The sequence below is a fragment of the Bactrocera neohumeralis genome, chromosome 4 (genome assembly GCF_024586455.1).
Source record: "Bactrocera neohumeralis isolate Rockhampton chromosome 4, APGP_CSIRO_Bneo_wtdbg2-racon-allhic-juicebox.fasta_v2, whole genome shotgun sequence".
NCBI lineage: Eukaryota > Metazoa > Arthropoda > Insecta > Diptera > Tephritidae > Bactrocera > Bactrocera neohumeralis.
Window position 1 is genome coordinate 315431 of NC_065921.1, and position 19938 is coordinate 335368.

The 19938-nt window shown below is 34.5% G+C and overlaps 3 protein-coding genes and 1 pseudogene across 4 annotated transcripts; all 4 read right to left on the reverse strand.

Annotated features, from left to right (window-relative positions):
- Positions 1-39: 39 nt before the first annotated feature.
- On the reverse strand, positions 40-2181 carry LOC126757126 (probable ATP-dependent RNA helicase Dbp45A). The gene is made up of 7 exons (XM_050470764.1): positions 2035-2181; positions 1767-1960; positions 1360-1707; positions 1125-1291; positions 627-985; positions 410-563; positions 40-322 (listed from the first exon to the last, which is right to left on the reverse strand). Exons 1-7 carry the CDS (start codon positions 2108-2110, stop codon positions 55-57), a joined length of 1566 nt encoding a protein of 521 aa, XP_050326721.1. The 5' UTR covers positions 2111-2181; the 3' UTR covers positions 40-54.
- A 1190-nt stretch (positions 2182-3371) lies between these two features.
- On the reverse strand, positions 3372-4257 carry LOC126755971 (40S ribosomal protein S24). 2 transcript variants are annotated; one of them, XM_050468711.1, is made up of 2 exons: positions 4142-4257; positions 3372-3898 (listed from the first exon to the last, which is right to left on the reverse strand). In XM_050468711.1, exon 2 carries the CDS (start codon positions 3884-3886, stop codon positions 3491-3493), a length of 396 nt encoding a protein of 131 aa, XP_050324668.1. In that variant the 5' UTR covers positions 3887-3898; positions 4142-4257; the 3' UTR covers positions 3372-3490. The 2 variants fall into 2 exon arrangements, with proteins under 2 accessions (XP_050324668.1, XP_050324669.1); XM_050468712.1 differs by lacking the exon at positions 4142-4257 and adding an exon at positions 3971-4076.
- A 3304-nt stretch (positions 4258-7561) lies between these two features.
- LOC126756208 (uncharacterized) lies at positions 7562-8540 on the reverse strand (annotated as a pseudogene).
- A 3437-nt stretch (positions 8541-11977) lies between these two features.
- On the reverse strand, positions 11978-18341 carry LOC126756088 (UDP-glycosyltransferase UGT5). Its single transcript, XM_050468918.1, is given in 6 exon segments — positions 11978-12910; positions 13024-13143; positions 13146-13490; positions 14245-14335; positions 14396-14569; positions 18003-18341. Coding segments are annotated over 6 exon segments (1647 nt in total). The 5' UTR covers positions 18033-18341; the 3' UTR covers positions 11978-12023.
- Between the last annotated feature and the right edge of the window lie 1597 nt (positions 18342-19938).

Consider the following 19938-nt stretch of genomic DNA (forward strand, 5'->3'; position numbering starts at 1 on the left):
TAATGAAAATTTTAGTTATTTTTTTATTTTATTTTTAATATGTTTTACATTTGCTCATGGATTACGCTTCATTTTAGTTTTTGATTTGGTATCTGATTTTAATATTTTATTTTGTGTAACAGAACTTCCAGTGTTAATTTCATCGGTGCCATTATTACCACTTCCTGTTTTCGCCTTTTTACGTTTTTCAAAGCTGTTAACATCGATTGTTTTGAAACGTTCATCTTGTGTAAAGTTTTCTTCCTTTTCTGACCATTCCTTTCGGCGTTCTTTCCGTTGCCGCCGTAACTCACGCAATTTATCTCGCTGATTTTTACGAAAACTTGAAACACAGACGATACATGTACGTTTAAATATTAGAACCATATAAAATTAAGATGTAGTTTATATAAAAAACCGATATACTTACGATTCTTCCATTACATCAGGATCTTTGCCTTCCAAAATCCATTGTTTACGCCTATAATTCTGAGCGCGTTCTTCAAAATCGTTGTTATCTAGATGTATTTCTGACTCACGACGTGTTACATTGACTTGCATAAAAATTCGTTCCACCATTCGTTCTAAATTCCAAATAGTAAAAGATTATTAGAAAGGCAAACAAGAAAAACTGGTTCAATATTTACGATCGATTGGATGCTCTGTCAATTTCGTATTAATTGCTGTTTCAATTTCACCGAGCAATTCCAAGTCACGTGGAAATCGAAGTATAGATATTGCCAATCCTTTACGTCCAGCGCGGGCGGTACGCCCAACGCGATGTATATATTCTCTTGGTGTGCGCGGTAAGCGATGATTAATTACCAAATGTACACTTGGTATGTCCAAACCACGTGCAGCGACGTCAGTAGCAATCAGTGTACGTACATGATTGGATTTAAAACGATTTAAAGCGGTGACTCTCTCCTTTTGACGCATAAAACCATGTAAGCAAACGTTATCTATACCCATGTTCTTTAGAGTCATACACAGCAACTGACAGTATCTATTAAATTGAAATAATAAATTAAATTGTATATCGTATATATAATATAATCAAATTAAAATATATATATTTTTTATTTAATTTTTACATTTTCTATCGATTGTAAAGGTGTAAATAGATAATAATACATTTATTTTACTTTTTTGTGTTAGTGAAAATTATTGCATTTGCGTTTTCATTTTCTTCTCGATATTTTCTAAGCGCCTCTATCAAGACCATATCCCGATCATAATCTGCACATAAAATGTAACGTTGATCAAGTGTATCTACCGTTGCAATGTCGCACTCTTCTGACCATTCAAAACACTAAAATATGCTTGTACATTTTAGAAATTAATAAAATCTAACAAAAAATAAAATAAATAAGTACATACTTCTTTCACGATGGGAAATATACTCGATTCCTTAATAAAATCTTTCATTGTAGCTGAGAAGAAGAGATTTTGTCGTTTTTTGGGTAAACAACTTTCGATTATGGACATACTTTCATCGAAATCCCCATTTAGCATACGATCCGCCTCGTCAACAACTAAATATTTAAGATTATCAAAGGAAAAAGTATCGCATCCACTTAAGTGGTCAGCTAGCCGTCCAGGCATGGCAACAATTATGTGCGGGCGTTGTGTAAGCTTTTGACTCTCTATCATTTGATCAGTACCTCCAGAGACTACGCATACACGCACCCCCATCGGTTGTCCTGCAACTAAGAATTGCTCCGAAATCTAGAATTAAAAGATTTGTTTGAAATAATGCTCACATGCTTGTTAACCAGGAAATGTACTTGATAAGCAAGCTCGTGCGTTGGTGTCAACACTAACGCGAAATGACTGGTCGGTTCTTCACTCAGTTTTTCGAGAATCGGCAACGCAAATGCAAATGTTTTACCCGACCCCGTTTTAGCAGCTCCAATGCAGTCGCGGCCGGCAAGTATTGCTGGAATGCAGTTCTGCTGAATTGGTGTGGCCGTTTTAAGTCCTGAAAGATAATTTTTGTATTCAATAATTCATCGTTCATACATAGTGTATATAATATTGTTACATATTACTAACCCAATTTTTGAATTTGTTTTGTTAACCAAGGCCTTAAGCCTAACGTGGCAAATGGACCTACTTCCTTTTTCTGCATTTTTCGGACCAAAATGTAAACAACTGGCCAACTATATACAACAGCTGGCAGTCCGCATGGATCTAAAAACTTTTGAACATTTGTTCGGACTTCCCCACAGTGGTGGGAAACGATTATTACATTTTTCATAACAAGTCGTCTTCACCTGCCCAAATTCCAGCTTGCCATTAACTAACCATATTTCGCAATTTGGTAGAATAACTAGAGAACGATAAAAATTTCCGTAGAAGAACATAAAGTAATGAGCATATTTCACACCACGTTAACATTAAAAATGAAATTTCTGGTAGGCAGTGATCAACATATTCTGAGACTAACTACATCTTTTCATACTTGGGAAATTTCAATCATTTAACGCCCCTCTGCATATGGTTCATCGAAAGTATATGCTTCTTGGATTTCCCGCTTTATCATGGTCTAGATAAACGCTAAAAGATTGTGACAGACAATATCATAATGAGACAAGAATGATAGAGACTGTTTTGCGACACCCGACCCACGATGGCGCTATATATTATAGAATGACAGTATGCAATTTGAAAAACTGTCAAAACAAACAAAAACGTAAACAGTTCTGTAAACAAGTGAAATAAACTTAATTCATTCAATGTTCAACATAATTGTCAATTAAGTTGATGTGAATACTGTTTTCAGTAATAGTTATTTTATTGTACGCAAAAACTTATACTCACAACAGTTTTGGTTTATTAATGCATTAAATCACATTAGTAAAATCAAATAAAAAAAGTCAACTCGACTACTCAAAGTCTTTCTTTACAGTAATTGTGAGCCGAACTTAAAAACAAACTTAATTTTCATTTTTCATTATTGAGCCATGCAATGCAAAGTAGTATGAGCAAAGCCATATCCAGTTGCCAATAATAAGCGATTGGTAACTTTATAGTATACTTATCTGGGACTCTTACCTCGATGTATCTGGGCGAAGGTTTATGCATAAATAAGTATACTACGCTACAAAATGTTTATTAAACTCAATATAACATCATATCTAAAAATAAAAAATGAAAATCGGCTTCTAGTTTCTTTAGAACACGCCAAAGAGAACATCCTTAATAAAACACAAATACAAATACTTCCTGAGTGCGCAGTGGTACTAACCATTTGCATTTGCTTCAATTTTGGTATAATCATAAAAAAGTTAATCGTTCTTTTAGTTGATATTTATTTCTTAGTGCATGAAAAAGGACCAAATGCGTATCCGTTTCCTCCATTACCAATATAAACTGATAGTACACTCCAATTCAAAATAAAAATTAATTTTATTTTTACTTTGTATTTTAAAAAAGTTTAATACACCAACAAATATTGAAGAATGTCAGAATATAAACATTTACTCTAATTTTTACTTTCGTGGAGCATTTACTTTTTGCCGGATCCAATCTTGGATTTCGCAGTACCACGCACCTTTTTCATTCTGTTGCGGCGTTCCTTGCGTTGTTTACGGGTCTGCTTCTTCTGTTCGAATAGTCCATGACGAGCCAAACGGTACTTAGGTTCAAATTTCTTTGCATAATCCAAAGTATCGTAAATAAGCGCGAACCCAGTTGAACGGCCACCACCAAAATTGGTACGAAAACCGAAAACGAAGCAGACATCGGGAGTTACTTTGTACATAGCAGCCAATTTCTCGCGGATGTCCTTTTTGTTGACTGAAGCCAATCCAGGATGCAGAACATCGCAAACCATTTGTTTACGAGCTAATAGCCGATTGGTCATGAACTTGCGGGTGCGAATAGTTGCGGTGGTACCAGACATTTTGTGGATGTTCTAAAAGAGATGAATTCATATATCAATATAACGATTTTAGGTCTATTATTCACATATCTATAGTAGCATAACCTCACAAAATGTGTCCCGTATTTGACATTTGTTAGTGCTATATGACTAGAAACACACGTGTATTTTAAGACACAGAAATATGGTTTTTTCGGAGAACTAACATTCAATTCGAGAAGCAGAAGTAGCGGTCACATTTTGCAGGCATTTACTGTGAGTTAATCAAAATTTTACCTGTTAAAACACTTAAAAAGTATTTAAACACGTCTTTAACACAGACACGATTTTTTAGGAAAGGAAGAAATGCTTTTTATTTTAGCGTCAAGTTGGCAGATCTGAAACGTCAAATTCACAATTCCAATTACAGAGGTGTTATTTGTGTAGGGTTGATTAGAAAATGAGAATTCTAACAAAATGATATTGCTCACATTTAACTTTAAAAAATATCGTACATTTATTTAAAGTGAAAGTGTCTAATTCATTGACAAAAAATTATTATCAAAAATAAAATAATATAAGTTAAAATATCCTTCTAGCTAAAAGCGGTGAAATCCGTCCATCGTATGTTGTTAGATTTTGACAATTCACACGCTTTCAGAGAACTTATAGAGAAGGTTTAATTGCGTACTACCGTGTGAATTGTCAAAATCTTACAAACCACCATAGGCGGATTTCACTACTGCTAGGTCGGAGGAGATTTTTTAACTGCTAAGCTGAGCCAGAGAACATAAAATAAGCTATTTTTCTTGTTTCGTGGACGTTCCTCTGTATGTAAACAGTCTTCTTTTACTTATATCTGCTAAATGGCAGCGAATATGGTGAATTTTCCGTTTGAAGTTTTTTAGCTCTGTTAGCCGTCCAATCGAGCATCATAGGAAATTCGATTTGCACCTTCTCATTGTTTTTTATTCTCTGTATATATGTACATATATGTATGTACGTAGCTATTACAGACGGATGTTAGCCCTTTTAATATTTACACAGGTTTATATGCAATCATATTTATTGATATGGTTTTCCTTTAGCGAATTTTTATGAATTCATGCAAAGTGGATAGCATACTTATTAAATAATGTAATTTCAAAGTATTATTTATAGTCAACTAGCTGGCCCGACAGACTTTGTACTGCATCAATCGATAAATAAAATACTTCAATAATTGTATAAAATAAACTTAAGACAAACAAGATGATTCCGTAATAAATAAAACAATTGCTCAAATAATTACACATGATTTTTACTTACAAAACAGAGTTTTCTTGAAATATTGGCTATTCATAAAGTTTCAATTTGATATTGACAAAGTTTTCTGATAAAATACATTTTATGTTTTGTTATGTGATGCGTAAAAAAAATATGATGGTTTTCCGACGCCCGAAGATAAAGGTTATTGTAATTTCCCAATTGTTACCGACTTCTTGGCACAATAATTTATTGTCGGATCATAGTGGAATGCCGCTCGTTCCATGATCGCAGGAGCACTTTGTCTGCGGAATCACTCAATGTCATTATGTCGTGCTTGCTATTGTTATGTTTGATGTACGCGAACTAGTTGCATTCTAAGCTTATCTACATACATATGTACATACTTCATTGTTTCTTACTGAAGAACGCAATTTTAACACTATTCTTCCAATATGATTTCTGAACGACGGAGGACACATCAGAGGAAAAACTAAAGGATCTGAGCATTTCCATATACATATATTATCCTTTCAAGCTTCCACAAAAAATTCAGGACCAAAATTAGCTAAAACGGTCCAGCAGTTCTCGAGCTTTAGTTGGACCAAAAGCAATAATTTTTATATACATACATATGTATGTATGTATGTATTTAGATTTTGAAATTTTCCATACTTTCTTACTTTTTAATACCTTCATGGACTGCGATAAGCATTTTCAATCTAAAATGATCCATATCTATTCTAAAAATACCGAACCGGTTTTATTATTATCTTCGAAATTTACCCATATTTTCTCATCGTTTAAACCTTGCCTGGACTTTCACCAATATTTCAAGACTAAAATTAGACAAATCGGTTGCCGTTCTCGAGTTTTAGTGAGACTAACGAACAGCAAAAAAAATTACTATCTAATATTACAATAATAATTTATATACCTGTGATTAAGAAAATATACCTATGAGCAAAAAATAGTAAGACTTTGTTCATAATTTAAAATACTTAATTATCTCTTCAAATCTACATCGGTCGTTTGAATTTGTTGAATAGTCAGAAGTCAGATAGAGCAAAATCAGGCGAATACGGTGGCCGCGGCATTTTATTGGTTGAAAATTTGTCGAAAAACTCCCGAAAAATCAATGCAGTATGCGATGCTGCATTATCGTGGTGGAAAAACGAAGAGGTTTCGCCCCATAATTCCGTCTTCTTTTTACGAATAGCTTCGCGCAAACAACGCAAAACACTCAAATTGTATTCCTTTTTGACAGTTTCGCCGGTCGGTTTAGTTTTTTCGGCTTCGGCTCACCTTGGCCACGATACTCGACCGATTGATCGTCTGCTTCCGGGTAGATAGATGGTGGTCGGAAAGCATTGTTTTATAGTAGAACGCGCCGCAGTTTTTCGAAAAAATTGAGTGATTTTGGAACCAATCGTGCTTTTTCACTTTTCTTATTCATTTATTTTATTGACATGTTGATCATCAGTGTTGATGGCCGTCCTGGACGTGGTTCGTCGTTAACGCTTTCTCGACCCTCTTTGAATAATATTTACCAATCAAAAACGCTTGCTCGTGACAAACGATTATCACCGAAGACTTTTTCCAACATTCTGAATGTTTCGCCACCAGAAATTTAATTCTACACACAAAACTTAATGGAATTTCTTTGTGAAATTACTTCACTCAGTGTAAAAATCGCCGAATGCACTTTATATACTTGAGAAAGACAAGCGTATACTAAACACCAATGAAAAAAAAAAATAGAAAAATATATTTTGACAAATGGGTTTTGGCGCGAAATTTAAATTAAAAAGTTTAACTACTTTTTGCCCACAGTACTCACACCTTCATAATTCTACGTTCCATTTAAGTAATGGGTAAATATGAACTAACGCATCACAGACGGCCATGTTGGTCTCTTTTGTTAGAAGGACATTCTGAGCGTGACAATTAGGACTTTAAGTATATTCTTATATCATGAACGGAATTGGACTAGACTTTATCCGGCTAAGAGCAATTATCTCGATGATCAAGCCCCACTTAGGTGGATCGCTCATATTAATAAAGTTTGTAATTACATCTTATAGGGCTGATTGGGAATCTCCCAAATTGAGTTGCTGTGTTTTAGAGTAAACATTAAAGAGTTTAACAAATATCATAAACAACTTTTGATTTTATCCGATGCTGTCATTTTACGAAAGTAGCCTTACCTTTCTCAAATTTTGATTGCGTGCGTTTCAGCGGTCTTTGTATTTCATTACACGCATCGATACAAGAGACGGAAAAGAGGATGAAGGAGGTCGCAAACTTAATTATCATTCTTGTGATTATAAATATATTTTAAAGAACCGACCTATTCCATTTTTCAGTAACATGTTGTGAGGATAAAAAAGGCCATTTCTTTATTTACATATCGGTCTATTATCTTTAATCTAAAAAAATATGTATGAATGATTCTTTATTTATATACGCCTAATTTAATAATCATTATTTGATAAGCTTGCAGGTGTGAATATACGAAATTCCACTTGATGATCACTCAACTCTCTTTTGTACAATGGTGTATAAATTGTTGTTTTTTAGTGCACCTCATCAATTTTTCATTCCAATTGTCGTTAGGACAGGAAATGAACATTTCATTACGAACATAAAATCGAATTAATTCGGATACTGGATGGCATCCTTTGCGCCAAAAACGTTCTATCAAAGGTGTTAGTAAGCCATTACCTATAAAAATAATCCAATCAAATTCTTGTAACAAATCTGTGTAATGACGTTGTACTGCAGAAAGATTCACATATTGACCTTTTTCAATGCATTTTTGAAAGCGCTTTTACAAATATCTTTAAAAATAGTTTGTTGTAGCAGAAATTTAATTTCGAGATACTTGTTAGCTCGCTGGTAACTACATTTTCCATGCCTACAAATGTCTACTCCTCCAAAGAGGCATTCTACAAAGCACTTAATTATGACATAAACAAATTTATTTAAGGATCCTATAATTTATGTGAGATTATATAATTGATTACCTGCCAGAATTTATTGTGAAGCCTGTGGCACTCATCCAAAATTTGACCTTCAAATGGCTCCGGAAAGCGGCAACAAATATGAGGGGCCTAGTAAAAATAGAAAGTGTGTGACTATATTAAGTAAAACCGTCGTTAGGATAAATGTGCATTTATATGTTTAAATGTTCAAACTTGTATATTTGTATATGTGTGTAACTATAATAATAACTACAGATATACATATATGTTTCTGGTTGCTCTATTAGCTAATTTACGATTGACTTGGGTAATCTTGAGCAATCAGTCTGGCTATTTTGTTCCGCATAACACTGTGGGCGATATCCATTGAAATTAGCTTTCTTTTTAAAATATTTGAATACCGAAATTTTCGTTCTTACCTCCTCAGTCAACAGCCAAGTCGAGAGCAAAATGAAGAATTGTATCATTTCTTGTATTTTAATATTATATTTATTTGATACTTATTACTCCTTACACTAACAAAGCACTTATTAATTTTTTCTGCATTGAACCTAGACACACTACAATAATAAAAAGGGCTCCAGTAGATAGCTAGTGCTTCTTTCCACTCTTTCATTCCAGTTGGAGTAATGTTCTTGTTAATTTGAAACGAAAACGGACTACCCATTCTGATCGTGTGTGAAGTACTTGAAAACCCAATATATCTGGCTGAAAGCGGATGTAATTTAATACACGACTTTTAATGTCTATATATAAAAAAGATCAGGATGAAGAGCTTAAATCCGGATGACTCTATGTCTGTCCGTCCGTGTAATCTGTAACTTTGCGTTCCCTGGCAAGAAAATTACGAGTTCGTATAAAAGGTCCCAACACAGCACAGATAATTTGGCACAAGGGATCGCAGTAGCAAGGAACATCTGTGGGCTGAAAGTTTTTAAAAAGGGGGCGTGGTCCTGCCTTCTATTTTGTTTATGTATTTCTCTCCTAAACGATTTAAGCTACAATAATCAAATCGACATCAGATGATATAACTGTACTGTTAAAACTACTAAAAGTGCGATAAATCAATGACTGAATATGCCAGATGCATACAATTTTACACCCCAAATGGTATGAGAAGGCTTTAGCGGAGACGAGGTAAAAATTGACTGATGGTCGCGGCACCGGCTACTTTTAGGTGAAATCACATATCTCGGGACACGTGCGACCGATTTCGACTAAATTTGGTACATGACATTCCTATGACATTTTTATGTTACATACAGTGTGAAAATTGGCGAAATCGGACCACAGGCACGCCTACTTCCCATATCAAACAATTTTAAATTCCATTTGAAAAATCCATTTCACAGTTAAAAATAAGTAGAGACGGATCAATACTTCCCTGAGCCTCTATATACTTATGTAATACACAGATTTTCGAACTTCCGGCTGGCTTTATACCGCATATATCGGCCAATATGTGAGTTATCCAAATGAAAACAAGAAAGCTAATATACCCTTCACAGGTGCATTTATTTTAGTAACTATGTGTTCAGTTTATATGGAAGCTATATGCTATAGTAATCCGATCTGAACAATTTTTTCAGAGATTATATTATTACCTTAAGTAGTAATCCATGTCAAATTTCATTAAGATACCACGTCAAATGCGAAAGTTTACCATACAAGCCCTTAAATGCGATCGTTCGGATTGTATGGCAGCTATATGCTATAGTACGCCGATCTTCGGAGATTACATTGTTGCCTTAGGAAATAATCTATACCAAATTTCGTGAATATATCTTGTCAAATGAGAAAGTTTTCCATACAGGAACTTGATCCCGATCGTTCAGTTTGTATGACAGCTATATGCTATGGTTAACCGATCTGAACAATTTCTTCGTATATTACATTATTTCTATGAACAATAACTCACACCGAATTTCGTGAAGATACGTTGTCAAATGTGAAAGTTTTCCATACAAGAACTTGATTCCGATCGTTCAGTTTATATGACAGCTACATGTTATAGTGGTCCTATATCGGCAGTTCCGACAAATGAGCAGCTTCTTGAAGAGAAAATGATGTTTGCCAAATTTCAAAACGATATCTTAAAAACTGAAGGACTAGTTCGTATATATACAGACAGACAGACGGACGGACAGACGAAGAGACAGACAGACGGACATAGCTAAATCGACTCAGCTCAACATATTGATCATTTATATATGTATATACTTTATAGGATCTCCGACTCTTCCTTCTGGGTGTTACAAACTTCGTGACAAACTTAATATACCCTGTTCAGGGTATAATAAAATAGATAAAATTAGACAAAAACTTGACCTAGCCCCATATAACTAATATCAAGACTTTCGAACATCTGGCTTCATATGATTGGTGATTATAATGTGATGTGAGGTACTTTATGAAAAACAGGAAGCATTTCTTAGTATGTGACATTGACAAAAATAGAAAAAATCGGGTCAAAAGTAAAGTCGATACTTAATGTAAAGTTTTGCCAGGACTTGAAGGAATTTCCCGGTCTTTGATCTTTACAAGCTGTAAAAAGAGAGTATAAAGAGTATTCGGTTACACCCCGGTGTTGTGTTGTTTAGAGTAATCAGCAGAATAGAGTCGGAGTCTTCTCTTGAATTCAAAATTGATTTAATGGGAAATTTTCCATTGCAACGTAAAAACACAATGTGGGCTTGGTATATGTGAATGTACTACATATATATGCAGAATGATTTTTGTGTATAATATATTCTCATTTCATTTAAAGTATTCACTCAACTTTATCCATTTGAAGCGCAAGAAGAATAAGAAGAAAAGTACGCTCTGTGAATTTCATTAAGATAGCTCATTGACATTGATATAAAACCAATCAAATTTCTTTGTATCAGGTACATGGGGACTAAGGAAAGTATTGACCCGATTTTTCCCACTTTGGACACAAGGATACACTATTGTCAGCAAAAGATTTTATCCGTATTTCAATAATATCTAACAGACTCACCGTTGTTTCCGGTAAAAGTCAGCCGTAGGCCCTGGGATCCATTTATTCGGTATTTGGAGATTAACAAGTTATGATCTGATTTCCACAAGTTTTAGGCGTGATATGTCATAACTTAAAGGTACTATTTGCGTAAAGTTTTACTTCGACAACGTCATTGACTCTCGTTTACCGTTAATTAAAGAATAATATTGGACTTAGTCTCACTTATATACATATGGGAAGTAGGCGTGGCTGTTGTTTGATTTTACCCTCATATTTATACTGTGGCATGAAAACGTTGAAATAATTTAATGAACCAGATTGGGTGGAAATTGGTCGAGTATTTTCCTAATATATGATTGCACAATTTTTACACCGGTTTCTTTAAGACCTTTCTGTATCATACATAATGTGTATTTTCCACATAATCGTTAAATGAGGTGTGGTCAGGGGTATCATCCACCTCCATTCATTTTTACACCGTCGGGGAAAGTGCTGAACAGATTCGTTTAGAGCAAATTTGGTTCATGTAGCTTTAGTAGTTTGTGAGGTATTTCCCTTGAACTTTTAAATTTCCGTCTTAGCTATGTTTCTTTATCATCAAGATATCTCAATATGCCTATTTATTTTAGGAGAATGTATGAATTATGGAGACTAGGGGAGTCTGATTTTGATCATTAGATTGCGCATTCAGAAATTCGCGATTTTTGCCAATAACATCTTATAGACATTCTAAATTTTTTTTCAGTCGACAAGAATTATTTTATCATAACTTTTACAAAGATTTTTCTTCGAAGCGAAATCAGATTTGTATGTGTTTGAGGTGTGAACAAGATTAGATGAATTTTATGATTAGTTACTATAGAAGTTGCGAAAGTTGCATCGAATGAATTTTCCTTTGTTGGCCAGATAATAAAAAATTAATTAATTAAACAACATATTTGGTTTTAATTTTACCAAATTCCATATATTAATTTAGTTTTGAGTACATTTTTCCTATTTCACGTTTCCTCATTAATATTATAATACCATAAATGACAGCAGCTAGCACGCCTACACTTAGTAATGCAATCGCGAAATAGTAAATAAATAAATCAAAAAGATGTAATTGACTGGAAGGTATGTTCCCACCAAGAGTTTTTAAATCTGCTCCGCCCTTATGACGTAATACATAGTCCATCCAGTACATGCACGTTTCCACGGCACCTAACGGCCGATCACGGAAGGTAGTGGCCACCTGACGTATTGTCAACTGATATGTGCTGTCTTCTTTGATGGTCTGCAGCGCCCAATTGAGTGTCGTCTCCGTTAAGTTATTATGGTTCAGATGAATCCCAACACCGAGTTGCACTGCTAATTCCGCGTTGCGCACTTCATTTCGAAATATAGGCACAGAAATCATAGGCACATGCCGCATTATACCTTCCTGCGTACTAAGTAAATCACCGTTCATAAGAAATATATGCACATGCGGATGTGCCAATATATCTGCTTGTGGCACCGCATGTTGGACCATTATATTGGTAGGTAAATTCTTCAGTTCCGTGTGATCGTGACAAGTCCACACCACACGCTCTTTTCGTTTGCCCAGTGTATTTAGGAGTACTTGCATTATATGTTTTGGTACGTCTGTACACAGTTGTTCATTGCCAAGGTTCATGTAGATGACGCCTGCTCGCGATTCATCCAGAAAGCGACGAAGTGGCCAAGGTAATTCACGTGGTGGTCGTATGTGCATACCGCCGGCAGCTACGGTATTTAATAGCAACGGTCGAGGCCGTAACAATGGGACGTGACTGTTGAGCAACAAGATTGCCAACTCAGCTTGCAACGTACCGATGTTAAGTTCGCTCACGCCTTTAAAATTAATAAACAAATTTAATTCAATACGTAAAAACATACTACATAAACGAACGTGCTCTGCAACATGTATTTAGAACAACATGAATTTAGATATCATTGTAATTTACCTTTGAATTGTGCAAAATGATTTCGCATCACCGATTCTTGTGCGCCCCAATTGTCTGTGATAAATTGTTTTCGTCGTGACATACAATTACGGATCACCCCTAATCGATTCCAATAACCCCCTCTGGCTTGTAAGTCTCATAACTGATAGGTGAACAGGCGGCCGGTACCATTTGCTCTAACACACGATCCATGTAACTCTCAAAATTCGTGTTTAAAATACCAATTGTAGGCTTGTCGAAAAAGTGTCCCACTGCCAGCAAAGCCTCCGTATAGAATAAATCCACTATTATCAAATCATAATCAAATTCATTGACAGGTAAATTAAGCAACTTCTTTACGGGTTCATTTGACAAGAAGTAATTAACCGCGTTGGCACCCGTAGTGGCCAGAGACTTTTGCATTGTCCTTTCGGTTAGTTTGCTAGCTTTAAGAAGGCCTCCTGATTGGCTCCCCGTTATTTCTGAAACTGAAAATAACGATTAAAGTGAAATGATAATGTTATGAAGGTTTCGCAAGAATAAACCCGAGGTTATCCTAAACAAAAATAAGTTTTTTTGGAGTTTTTTTTTTTAATATTATAGAGTGTAATTTAAATAGGAAAGTAGGCGCGGTTGTGATCCGATCATGTCGACTTTAAAGCGATTTCACGATGTGATTGACAAATGGTTTGTCAGATATGAAAATATAAACGAGTTATACACTGATCGAAATCGTTATATGGGACACTGAACAAATGGCTTTTATTTTATAATATTTATTCAAATAAGTGAAGAAAGCAACCGTTCGAATACAACATATTTCGGAATTTAATGTTGTATTTTATTGTAGAAACTTTAACTTTTTCAAGACCGCAGGAGGAAATAGATATATGCAACATTATTAAAAATAAAATCAGTGTTAAGGAAAGAACATTTAATAGCTTGTTTGCCATCCGTTTTATATTGTGACTGATATTCGACGTCGTGGCATCGAATTTGCGAGTGACTTAAGGACACTGGGGTCAATTCTTCCCTTTTTCATGAATTGCTTTTTTGAGCTGCAATAAGGTGTCAAATTGGTGTTCAACTTTGTAAATTTGTTTGCTAACAATGCTTCAGAGGTTAAGAGACTTGGCAAACCTATTTAGAGAGACATGTACATATGTCTGTCTGTCTGTGGTATTTAATTTACAAATTTATAAGTTAATCTAAGTTTTTAACACCAGTAATCATCTCACATACATTGCTTCCAAAAAGGAAATTCCGGCTCAACAATTATTTCTCGTAGATTTTCTATACGTTCGTTCAGGCGGTGACTGCTATAAACGGTAACCTTAAAAAAAATGCTTATAAATGAAACGATTTAAATTAGAAGCATATTGAACTATCTTACATTGTGTTCACGCTTTGTTAATTCCAACATTAAACTTCGCATTACTGCGAAATGGCTTTCACTAGGGTGTGCAAATAAACCAAGAATTTTAGCTCCGTCGACCACGGCTAGATTCCATGAAAGCGAATGCAGAATTATAATTGTCAGAAAAAACTCTTGGTATATCATTTTAATCTGAAAAAGAGAAATTAGTGCAAAATAAGATGATATCAGTTTAAGATCAAAACAAATTCAGGTTAGTGTGAAATCAGATCAGTACTGATTAGAGTACATACATGTTGCCTGGAGAAATATCGGATTTTTATAATTAATTTTAATTTTAGCTAAGTAATTAGGGTCGATAGCCATATGTTATAAGTATATGAGAAGCAAATTATCAGTATACCCCACGGCGAACGGGTCTACATAACCAGAACCAATCCAGATTTTTATTCGGCTAAGGACTGTCAATTGGCCAGCATTCCTCAAAATACATTTGGGCAAAGTTTTCTAACACAATAACATCACAAGCATGTAAAATCTTTTAAAAATATGGTTAAATACTTGATATTTAGTTTCATATAAGTAGCAATATAAAATGTAATTAAGCTGAATAAATTCCATTAGAATAGGTACTTCAGATATTGAACGAAAGATGACATTATGTCTACAGAGAGAAGGGAGACCCTTTTATTCGGTATATAGTCGCTAGCCAAAGGAGTTCAAGTTGACGCCTGCGGGAACGGGAACGTTTTTCCATTTTCGGGGGTTATGATATAAAATCGAGCGATGCCACATATATTGTCGAATTATAAGATAAGTATCTGGTGATAGAGATGGTTCCCCCGAGTATTTGAAGTTCAAAAATTTTAACGAATATATGCTACATATATCACTACATTTAGCACACTTCATATATGTATGTATATGTATATATACGTATATGTGCATTCATATATTTTTAATATCATAATATGCGTTTTTCAGTCCTCGAAACAGCCGGAATATTCTTTTTCCAGTACAGCTTTCAAACCCTCCTTATATTCGTTATTCATCTCCTCAATCGTTTCAGAACGGCGTCCCCGCTTTCACCACCACCTTATATTACTTCATATTACTCTTTGGTTATTTTTTTTTGGTGCACTCGCAGTTTAAAATATGTGTGTTACATTTAAGGCAAAAACGAGTGTTGCCATTTCTTAGAAATTATAATACAATCGGACAATACTTCCCCAAGCCATAAGCCTAATATAAACATTTTAAAACTTCCGGTTGACTTTATACCGCATATATCGGCCAATACGTATGTTACCTCAACGAAAATGAAAGAGTGTGTTTTGCTGCAGAACAGTGAATTTTTGTGTCTAAATTAGATGAAATTGGGCGAAAATTTGACTTAGTCCCCATTTAACTAAAATCAAGATTTTCGAACATCCAGCTGATTTTAGTCCTTATGATTGGTTATTTTGATGTGATGTGAGGTACTTTATGAAACCCAAGTAAAATTTGTATACTCTTGCAACCTGTTGCTACAGAATATAGTAGGTATAATAGTTTTGTTCACTTAAGGTTGTAAGTATTACCTAAAATTAAGCGAGATAGATATAAGGTTATCTATTATATATAGTATATAAATGATTAAGATGACAAGAAAAGTTAAAATCCGGGTGACTGTCTGTCTGTCCGTCCATGTAAGCTGTAACTTGAGCAAAAATTGAGATATTTTGATGAAACTTGGATGCGGGTTTCTTAGTACAAAATATTACGAGTTCGAGAATGGGTGTAATCTGATCGCTGCCACGCCCACAAATCGCCATTAACTAACTAAAAGCGCAATAAATCAACAACTAAATACGACGGAGACATTAAATTTTACCTTCGTGATGATATGAGAATGATTTAAGAGAGCCGGTATGAAAGTTGGACGATTGGCGTGGCACCGCCCACTTTTTCGTGAAATCACACATCTCGGGACCAGCTCTACCGATTTCGACTTAACTTAGTGCGAGACATTTTTCTCATATTCCTATGTCATCGGACCACAATTTAATTCCATTTGATTCTTTCCAGTACACAAATCAGGAAGCAATTGATATAACGGGCTAAAACTTTGCACTTATAGTTCCTCTAAAGAATGCCATCTTATGACGAAAAATCGTCCAAATCCAAATAAAACTATTGAAGCCTCTATGTACCGAAAATATTGACTACAGTATGTATAGCTGACTTTTGACCGAAAATATCATCAATGTGCAAGATATACAATTGAAATTCAGAGAGAAACCTATCTTGACAATGGTATTTCTGTATACGTATAAAAAATGAGTTGAATCGGGTTAATACTTCCCTGAGGCCCATATGCATACATAATACAACGATTTTCGAACCTCCAGGTGCCTTTATGCTGAGTATATCGGTCAATATTTGAGTTATCTCAATAAAAATTACAGAAGGTGTTTTACTCATAACAGTATATCTTTATGCCTAAAATAGATAAAATTGGTCGAAAACTTGACCTAGCCGCTATATATGTAACTATTACCAGGATTTTCGAACATCCGGCTGACTTTGCTCCATATGATTGGTGATTGTATGTAAGGTACGTTAATGAAACCCAGAGAACATCTTTTTAGTATGTGGCATGTTAATAGTATGTGATACTGGCAAAAATAGATCAAATCAAGTCGATATTACCCCAACTCTCATATACTAAATATAATGAGTTTCAGTGTACGACTTATTATATGTAGTATATGCATATACTACTGTGATCAAATTGAAATTTGAAATTTTTTTTAAAGAAAGTTGGTAGTACTATTTGTGACATCCATGCCAAATTTCACATCAAAATATTCATTAGTTTTTGAGATACGCGTCGTTTTGTGAGGCTACAAAAGTGAATTCTTCGATTTTTACTATGTCTGAATTTATTGAACAAATAAGTGCGATAATGCACCATCTCATCCTGCATTGGTTATTCGTTATCATTTCGCCACATTTTCAACTAATATCGTGACGCAAGTACCGCTTTCGCCTGATTTACCTTCGTGTAACTTCTGGATATTCAGCAAATTCACATGATCACTCCGAGGACACCGCTTTGACTCAATTGAGGATATAAAAGCTGAATCGAAGAAGGCTTTGATGGCCATCACGACGGAGTATTTTTCCAAGTGTTATGATGACTGGAAAATTCGTTGGGATATGTGTATTACAGCGGGATTGGATTTCTTTGAAGAAAATGAAATGGACAAAATTCACCTTTCAGTTTTATCAAAGCAGTATAAAATTGCTTGGATTTCGATCTCTGGTTGACGCCTCACACCTTAAGGTGTTTCTCTGGCTTTTATTCTACCAAGAGTATAGAATGTGCGGTTGCACTAAAACTTAGCCCTTCCTTACTTCTAATGTTTTGTTTCAATACATTTTTATTATTATCATAACAGTTTTACAAACCCGCAAATTATGTAAGCTTGTTATAATCAGTGAGTGCATCGGATTACTGTTTACTATACAAACTATATGCATGTGTGCAATTCATACTTCTCAACGGATGTGAACAAAACTTTCACATAAATAACTATACACTAGATAAATACATACATAAATGTAGTGCATACATACATACATGTATTGTATGCCCAAAGTTATTATTCATGGATTCTCTATGGACTTATCACCACTCGACATTTAAGACGACCTCAATAGTAAGCGAGATTAAATAAAGAACACACTTTAAAAGTGATTTCTTAGCCTTTTTTAGTCTATTTTGACACCTATTTGACTAAAATTTCTCACAAGTTTTGAACACTTAAATTTATTTTTATTTGATTGACATTTTTACTTTTTACTTTCTTTCAATTTTTAATTTTTTCACACTCCCACAGCGCTTGCAACGTTTGAAAAATACTCTTTAACTAATAGACAGCTCATACCCCTGTCGGCCTTGTATAAAGAACTAAATAAAGAAGAATCGATCGCATCATGCTGGAGTCCAGAGCGAGTACAAACAAACTAAGTTATACAAACATATGTATGTTTATTTATATGTTAATTTTGTGGCATATGGTCATACAATCGCACTTGTTTGTGCGTAGTCTTGCCACGTCTTCATGTTTGAATGATACCAGTACGTATTCGTATTCGTAATTTCGGTTAAAAGAATCCAAGAGTAAATGTCTATTTCATTTAATTTAAATCAAAATTTAGAGTAACTGAATAATTATACTTGTAAAACAGTTTAGCAAAAATAAAAATAAAAAATCATGTCTCATTTTTAGAAACAATTTCAAGTGTAAAATTAAATAATACATCAAAATTGTTGCTTTCTTCCCACCAGAATATTATCGATATTACATAGATCTGTAAGTCCAAAATGAGGAAAATATTGCGGAACTTCTTTTATTTAGTACTGGTAAAATTTATAATAATAATTCAAAATGGCAACATTGGTTGTATATGTGTGAAAGGCGATGTGTTCAGCTGACAATGTTTTTAGATTACCCGCTCTCATTTTGTGCCGCATATGAGGCTGTGCACGAGAAGAAATTTATGTATTAAGCACTGAACACAAAGACGGCAGCACGACACGACTGCACAACAGTGAAATTTTTGGGTGCAAATGTCGTACACAACTTCGTAATTCCCGTACTAAAATTGTTCACATGAATGAAATTGAAATGTTTTGTTCAAAATGAAATTTATTGTCGCAAAAATAAGAAAATAGGTGTAATCGTTTATATATTTATTATTATAAACTGTTATTACTTGTTAAAGATTTGAATAATTTTATATTATATTTCACATTTTAATGGCAAAACTGCATTATCGTCGACAAAATTAGAAATGGTTTTAAATTAGCGACCGCGACAACTTCAGGCCTGCTGCCCTGAAGTCGCACTGTTATCCAAATAACTGTTCCCTTAATAACATGTGTATTTTAATTTTTGATATATGCCGCTTTTCGCCATTTATGTGTTCAATGCATTAATTCACTCTTATCATCATCGACTCTCTGTCGGGTTGTCGCTGATCATATTACCTCTCATACGATCAAAAGCAATTCTTTAGCGCTCATTTAGAAAAAACGTAAGGGAGCAACAAATCTCTGTACAGCCGAACTCGAGGCATATTAAATATGAGGATACAACGACTTCTTTTGCAAGAACAAATTCGATGAACCCATTTTTCGAGTACTTTTTCCACCAAATCGTACGTCATGAATAACACGTTCAATATTGACATCTAAAGCTAGAAGAGAGTCTGGTTTATTCGGTTTGTGGGTTTTCTTCGCACCAGAGTCGACAGTTTTGATTATCTACAGCACCACTCAGATGAAATTGAGACTTATTGGAGAATCGGAGATTATTTTTTAAACATTATCGGTTTTAAGATGTTGTAAGGTAAAACAGCAAATTTAGGACGTCTATGGTGATCCAATGATGTGAACTCTTGAGTGAGAACAATTTTTTACGGATGAAAGTCCAAATCCTTTCTTAAAATCGTCCCATCGTCGTTTGTGGTTTGAGACAGTCCCAATTCTTGAGAACGTCTTGGAATCGACA